The 7,654-nt window shown below is 48.0% G+C and overlaps 3 protein-coding genes across 3 annotated transcripts in view; 1 reads left to right on the top strand and 2 right to left on the bottom strand.

Moving 5' to 3' along the window:
* The window catches only part of PFICI_03727 (uncharacterized protein), a gene marked incomplete at both ends in the record, with an annotated part of 2,345 nt that extends 372 nt beyond the window's left edge, over window positions 1-1,973 (bottom strand). Inside the window, 3 exons of the mRNA XM_007832308.1 lie at window positions 16-1,587; window positions 1,684-1,814; window positions 1,871-1,973. Of these exons, the coding sequence (XP_007830499.1) occupies window positions 16-1,587; window positions 1,684-1,814; window positions 1,871-1,973 (1,806 nt within the window). The remainder of the gene's footprint in view (window positions 1-15; window positions 1,588-1,683; window positions 1,815-1,870) is intronic.
* A 234-nt stretch (window positions 1,974-2,207) lies between these two features.
* PFICI_03726 (uncharacterized protein) lies at window positions 2,208-3,109 on the top strand (the record flags this gene model as incomplete). Its single annotated transcript, XM_007832307.1, has 2 exons — window positions 2,208-2,638; window positions 2,701-3,109. 2 exons carry the CDS (start codon window positions 2,208-2,210, stop codon window positions 3,107-3,109), a joined length of 840 nt encoding a protein of 279 aa, XP_007830498.1.
* A 670-nt stretch (window positions 3,110-3,779) lies between these two features.
* On the bottom strand, window positions 3,780-5,241 carry PFICI_03725 (uncharacterized protein; the record flags this gene model as incomplete). The annotated part of the gene is made up of 4 exons (XM_007832306.1): window positions 3,780-4,311; window positions 4,434-4,839; window positions 4,895-4,917; window positions 4,979-5,241. 4 exons carry the CDS (start codon window positions 5,239-5,241, stop codon window positions 3,780-3,782), a joined length of 1,224 nt encoding a protein of 407 aa, XP_007830497.1.
* Between the last annotated feature and the right edge of the window lie 2,413 nt (window positions 5,242-7,654).

Here is a 7,654-nt window from a genome sequence, read left to right as displayed (position 1 = left end):
CTCCACTACTTCCACCTCCAACTTCTCCGCCTCTTTGTATCGGCCTTGTTCCCAAAATGTCGCCGCTAGGTTGGCCATGCTGGTAAGTGTGTCTGGATGATCCGGTCCTAGTGTCGTTTTACGAATTTCCAATACTTCCACCTTCAACTTCTCCGCCTCTTCCCATCGACCAAGAAAGCTATATACATCACTAACCAAACTCATCGCCCATGATCTTTTTTCATCTTCCCATTCAAGTAAATGGGTTCGTACTTTCATCGAATCCTCTGCCATCCTCTGCGCCTCCTGGCCCAAGCCCATCTCCATCAGGTACCAGCCTGCTCTGTACATTATTGTAGCCCAATCTAGAAGTGATTCTTTGTCCTTCGGCCGTTGCCCTGCTGCTGCCTTAGCATGCGGTAGATAGATCTGACATTTTTTCCAGTTCTCGTAATCCCCCGTCGGAATCTGCGAGGAAAGGCATTTGATGAATGTCTGCTTCCATCTCTCTTGTTGGCCCTTGGCTTCGAGCCACTTGCGCATCGAGAGCTGCACTAGAGCGTGCATTTCAAACGACGTTCCATCTCCAACAAGCTGAATGAACGAATAGTCCCGCAGCATCAGAATATCTTCCTCCAAACCGTCGCTCACGCTGGAGTCCGATTGAGAGTCATCGTCAGTGTCGTTATTCGCGGGTTCATCGTTCCCATGTCTCTCAGAGTCGTCATGGTTGTACAGATCGCCGCCTGGGTGTTTGTCATCGTCCTGTGAAGCATTTCTGGTGCGAATCATCTCTTGCAACAGATCCTCAGGAATGCCCTGCCGATCGCACCAGCTCATGAACGAGAGCAGATCAGCCGCTGACGGCCTAGATTTGCGGATATAGTCAAAAGAAATCTGCCACGTGAGAATAATTGAATTCTTTGCCTCCCAGTCCCGCCGCAGATGCCCGCCTTCGACATCAAGAAGGCTTGTCTTCTGGCCGTCGCTCCGTTTCAGCTTTTTGAGGTATTTTTGCATCGAGTAGCGCAACCCTTGATGAGCAATGTAGGATGTCGCCTGCACAATGGCGAGGGGTATATATTCGAGTGCCTGAGCAAGCGCGCCGGCGGTCTCGACATCCTCGTCATCTTCTAGCGCTCCCAGCTTCTTCTCTATCAGCGTCACTGCATCATCCTGATTCATCGATCCGACAGCAACAATAGAATGCGGCTCGACGAGCCTCAGCGCAATGTCTTGTCTGCGGGTCGTAACAAGAACCGACCCTCTCTGGCAGCGAGGAAGATACGACAAGAGTGGCCTGTTGTCTTCGGGGCCAGAGCTCGTACTGCCTTGGGCATCCTGTCGCCCAGTCTGGACTTCCAGCAGGAAGCTTACGTCATCAAGGTTATCGAGAATGATCAACCACTTGCCACTCTTATCGCTGCGCAGCCAGCTACTGACAAGCTGGAAAATGTTTTCTTGGGCGTTCTGCCGTCCCGGCAACTTGACTTGTTCTGCCAGTTCTCGGAAGCTCTGTTCGTAGCGTGCTTTGTTGCTAGCATGCACCCAGAATACCCATGTCGCAGGTGACTTGTCTCGGAGTTGATATGCATGTTCTATTGCAATCTGCGATTTGCTGTCGAACGATTAGCGACAAGCCCAGACTGCGTGGTATTATGATAATCATGTTCGAAAAGCCTACCCGACGCCGCCCAACCCCACGAGCGCCACCCACGAGCCCGGATCGGCGCTTGCACGGATTACTTGGTCGCAGATAGTATCTCGTCGGACAAAGTCTCGGTCTCGAGGGAACGGAATGATGATGGTAGGAATCGATGGAGTCTCGGATGGCTCTAGGTTGATCCCGTGTCGTTAGCGCCCGTTGGGATGGATATTAGTGGAAGCCTACCTGGAGCAGCATGGTGATGAAACGTGGGGTTGTTGACTGAGCCGTTGATATACCCAGCCTGAAATCCAGCATTCGCGTCGCCGAAAGAGGCGGAAGCCGCCATAATGATGCACTTATATCGCAGGCAGGACTGTATCAGAACAAGTAGATTTGCAGTGCAAAGGAGGAAGGGAAAAATTGCGTCTGCTGCCTGAATGTCAGCTTGCCATCACGACCCCGCACGTAAGGCTCCGCTACATCGGGCGGCTGTATACTTCGTACTATTTACAGGACTAGCCACAATCGCAACCCCTCCTCTTCACACTCTAGGATAACGTTTGAACTTATTATAGACACAATGGCAGATCCCCTGAGTATTACTGCAAGTATAGTCGGCATTACTGTACCTGCTCTTCACGCGGTACGACTGCTTTTAGACGACGTACAAAAGCTCAGTGATGCTCCAAACGCGGCCCAACAACTCCGCGACGATTTAGGCGCAGTCGAAAGCGCCATCACCTCTTTGCAACACGTGAATGATGAAGATCTGGCGAATCTTGGCGAGAACATTGCTGCAAACATCCGTACTACTATACGCATCTGCCAAAAGACCTGCGAGTCATTTCGCGCAGACTTGCAACGCTGGACGCGACATTCAGATGCTGAAAAGCTCTCTTGGCGAGATCGTACAACTATAGGATTCTTCAAAGAGGGACAAATAAAGTCCATGTCTCAGCAACTACAAAATTGCAAAACAACAATTAATAGCACGGTCGGTATAGCCGTCCTGTAAGTTTCTCCGTGTTGATTGTATCTTCTCTTCTAGACACTGTTGACCATTACGCTTGCAGATATGGCTCCATTCGCCAAGGCCACGCGATTGAATCTATTCAGGGGACGTTGCAGTCGAAACAACAAGAAATCGTGCAGGCTGCTGGCGCGGCAGAAAGACAGCTAGCTGCTATGGATGATCACACACAGCCCAACCTCGACCATGACCAGACACTCCCGCAAATACAGAGCACAGAAAGCACAACTAGAGCAGAGCAGAGAGCCCGAGACGACCGCGAAGCTTTACGTGTGTCGGCTGCCTTACTGAAAGAACTTTCCATCAAATCTGAGCGAGAAGAACTAGTCAAGGCTGCTGGACGGGAGAAATTTCGCGCGACAACGGTGACATTCGGAAACAATAACTCGGGCTTCCAAGGAGGAATCATTAATGGCTCGGTCAGTGGTATCACTTTCGGCAGGCCCGCTTGAGCAATTCGGATGCGGCGATAGAATGATCTGACTGTAGAACATTCAGCTTTGTGTAAGACAAGATGGTAAACTTACGACAATGACAGCATGGAATAGAGCCTTTTCATTCGTCCTAATGATTTCGCCTATTTTTAGTCTACAATTCTGATTTATACGAGTTAATTGGACGAAACAATGATTATAGGCGAAAACCGGTAGGCGTCACAGCAAGAGTAATAAACAACTTTTACAATTATAGGCAAAACTCTAACCATAGATCTCTTTGAACGGAGTGTATGTAAGCTTGGGGTTGTTGCACGGGCCATATATAGACGGTGCTTTAATTCTTTTATTTAAAGGCAAGGAATTGCCGTTCCAGAACCTCCACGCCTTGCTGAATGGGTACGATTGGCAGAACCAATTATAAAGCCAAACTTTATGAATCGCGGCCAACTCGAAGTCTAGATCCTATAAAATAGCCTGGTTTTTTTTTTTAAAAAAAAAGGAAAAAGAAAAAAAGAAAAGAAAGCTGCTACGATCTGCTATTTGCAGTAAGAAAGCTACACCGTTACTGTTAGATTCAGGGATGTGAATTTGAGAATCCTGGTGTTTAACGTCATGAGTGATTAAAAGTTCTATATCAATGTATATATGTACTGAAAAGTGATAAAACCGTCATGTCGTGATTGCTTCACATGTCGATCTCGTTTCCTCTATGGGTTTTTACATGTACAGCTCCCTTCTGGTTTGACTTGAGCGGCCTCGTGTCTTCTTCACCGGCCTTGGACCCAGGCGGTCCTTCGTAGAAGCTGCTAGGCGACTCGCTATTGCCAGACTTGTGAGACGCCTTTTCAAACTCTACGTGAACTTCTCGCGTGGTGTAGATGTTCCTGTCGCCGCCGTCTCCATCATCATTGGAGCCTTGCCGCTCTTCTTCCTTGATGATCATGTCGCCCAGCTCTATCCCCGCATTGGCCCTCGACTGGTTCATGTCGAATCTGTCACCCGACCATCGATCGCGCTTGCTGAGGGCGGTGGCTCCGACCCTCGTTCTGGACTTGGTGCCGTGTGACGAGCTGTGGCCAATGTCGTTCTCGAGAACGGGAGAGTCGTGGTCGACGTTGGCTTGGTTGCGGGCCTTGGCTACCTTGACGATAAGCTCGGCCATGGACATTTCAATGTTGAGCTTGACTATGTATGCCAAGGGGTGGAACTGCATGTATCTGTAATGGATTGTCAACTTGTTATTCTGGCTTGATACATGCTTGTAATATGTGTACACGGTATCTGCTGGATGGCAAGGAAAAAACTTTCTCATGGATCGGTAAATAGATAGTTGACTTACACAAAGGTGTTTTTCAGACTCATCATGGCAATAATGAGTACATCCATGGCTAGTGAGAAACCAATGATGAACATGTTAAAGTGGGACAGAGCCTTGTACTTTGCGAGCCCATTATGTACGAGGTTCCTCGAAACGATGCTGATAAAGTAGATATTGAGAGCGGCATCAATGATTAGATAGATGCCTTTCTCGCAACGATCCCATATTTCATTGATGTGAATGTAACTCTCTGATATTTGTAGACGTGCCGGAATCCAGATGTTGTAAACGGAGATATTGATCGCTGTAATAATCACAGCGACGCCAACCTTTAGTCGCCATACAAGCTTGGGGTTTCGGACGAGGATGGCGCAACGATTGATGATAATCTGTAGTAGAAACTGTACTTGAAGAGCCCAGAGTGTGACTTTGATGCGTTAGCATTGATCTCAAGCCTTGAGGAGGTGTCGAATTTCGCTTACGGATACAAAAGTAGAAGGCGAAACTGCAAGAATGAATCGAGTTAGCAAGTTTGGCAACCATCATAATAAGAAGTGTTGCCTTACCTAGGCGGTACAAGACCCTTGAGGTGCAGCCAACAGATTATGGCAAACGACAAACAAACCGAAATCTCGAGCCAAATCATCCAGATGTATCCGTTCCGCCAGACATCGACGCCGCTCCTTTTGTATGCTCGCCATGTCTGCTTCGCGGCTGTCCAACATGTGAGCCATCCGAATCCAATGGTGAAGCCAAAGGCTAGCGAGGCAATGGCGATGTCGTCGGTGGTGACATCCTGGAGCACAAAGTTGGGGGAAAGCAAGCTCATGCTTGCAAAGATTGTCGGAAATGGAATGAAAGAAAGAAAATGATAAGAAATGAATGTGATAATGTCTTACATTGAAGCACGACCGTCAACCGAGAGACGACGAATATTCTCAAACATGTATATACTCTCATCCGTCTTAGCGTCAGTGGAACGTGACCCCCGTCTTGGCAAGGGGCTCCCTCGCTGGGATCTACTGGATACTGGATAGTGCTCGGACTGGATAGTTCATGCAAAGAGATCCCGCCAGACTAGCGAGTCATCCTCATGTGTGGCGGTACTGGACACGCATTTAGAGTTTGGGGCCAACCCACAACTAACCTAGGGAAGAAGGGGCCTAAAGACATGCAAATTCTGAATGCCCTTCGGGCTCCCACAAACCGGTCATCAAGGCTTCAATATGAATGTTTGTCGATTCAGATGCTCGGCAGTTCCCCCCAAAACTCTTGCCGATAGGCTGTGATCTTTGGCGTAGCCCCTTTTACAGTGTTTGTCCAACCTAGTGCCTGCCGATCATGAAGGGATTCAGTAACGCGGCAAGGTCGACTTGTCGGAATGGAGCCAGACCGATCCATAGTGCTCATGTCATTGTCCTATACGAGGAAAGAAGATTGCATTTAGACGGGTTGTGTGTTGTGTGGCTGCTCCGTCTAGAGGATAGCCTTTAACGACATTGTTCGACTGAATGTGTATGTTCTTTGCTGATCAGCCTGGCTGGTATTTGGGGCAATCAAGGTATACCCGGTACCCAGTTTCAAATTGTTGGACTCCCAATGTACTTTGTTTCCGATGCCGGGTCTCTCAGGACAAGCTGACTTGATTGCCGTGGGATTTTCCTGAAGCCTTGGAATATGCTTCCTCATACTGGCTCCGACGAAATGTCGACTACAAGTAATTGTCAGTCTAGACTGCGTCTAGTCGCTTAGCTGAGCCTTGGAGAATATATCAGATTACGGAGTGAGCAGTATAATAGACCCTTTGGCGATGTGAGCTGTTGTTTTCATTTCTTTTGTGGACATGCCGGCGGCATTTAGTAACGAAACGTTTTTCAAACGATAGATAATTGCCTGAGCTTTTCGTCAGCGGTTTCGAAAATTTAGGTTTGTGGCTTGCTATTTAGAGCATTTAGAACAGAGCAATAACAAGCGCGCTCCTGGCCCTATCCACGACTTGGGCACTAGCTCCAATCCTTCCTGAAGGAGGGCTGAGGAGTAATTTCTTCATGATTATATGGATATCTCTAGATCAGTGGACAATTGGGATTTTTGATCGTCGTGGTCACTCTGATAGCTGCATGTGCTTTAGTCACGGTATAGGGACATGGTCGTGATTGGGCACAAGTGTCTCGTTTACTTCGCAAGATCCCAGATCCACAGATCCACAGATCTACAGAACATTTCCTCGTCCCGGTGTTAAGGGATCCCCTAGATTTATTCGGCTGGGTGGACCTCCGGATCTTTGTCCTGGTGGGGTTTGGGCTCTAATTTCGGAGATCTACCGGACCCAGATATTCTCGCTACCAGATTCCTGGTATCGACATCGACTTTTTCTCCAAGGATCCCTTTCATGCATGATAGCTATTGTATGTATCTCGTGGTGGACATTTGATAGTTCAGCTGTGAAAGAACCTCCATCGATTATTTGCATTTTGCCGAGGGATGTAATCAGATATATGTCTTCTAGAGGACGAGGCCATCGCTCTATTGAAGATTCGATACGTGTTCTATGCATTACGGCCCGACTTGCTCTTGAAATTCCGGATGAAAAATTGATCGACAGGCGAGAACAGGTTTGAAAGCGTTATCTGGAGGTGGCTTGCCAAGAAATAGACCGGCTCCAGTTCCTGTGTTAGCGTTAACATTGTCCTTAGCAAAACTGATAACTGGGGCTTGTATCGTTTGGGGTCGTCCATCCCCAAAGCTACTACTACCTACGGATTGCGCCAGTGCCCGTAGTACTAGGAGAATGGAAGCAAGGAATGCCTATAGCACTAGAAACTAGCCCTCTTTTCTTGGCGATACGTCGTTAGATTGATTCTCTTGGCAGGACATAAACATCAAGATGGGCTTGGATCAGATTTTTGAATTAGAGCCAGACACGAAAGGATGAATCATTATCCATGAATAGATGGTCTATTAATCAAGAGCTGTTGTGGACATGACGTTTCCTGGGCCTCATTTTATAACAAACAGCCTAGGCTGTTTTTTTTCCCTTACTGAATCACTTTGTGGATTGTATCCTGGATTGGCCACGTACATAAACATGACCGGATACCTAGGTGCTTGGAATTCTTCTAATACACGCCGCTTTCTTTTCTGCCCTTACTGCAACGGCGTCTTGGTGGGATACCCCTATCCGTTCAGCCATGGCGCGAGAACATACGTATGCTCGACATGTTGTCCGAATGCTTGCATCA

The sequence above is a fragment of the Pestalotiopsis fici genome (genome assembly GCF_000516985.1).
Source record: "Pestalotiopsis fici W106-1 unplaced genomic scaffold PFICI_Scf_2, whole genome shotgun sequence".
In the NCBI taxonomy this organism is placed as follows: Eukaryota; Fungi; Ascomycota; class Sordariomycetes; order Amphisphaeriales; family Sporocadaceae; genus Pestalotiopsis; species Pestalotiopsis fici.
The sequence above is the reverse complement of the archived record's forward strand: the minus strand, read 5'-3'. Positions and strand labels throughout refer to the sequence as shown.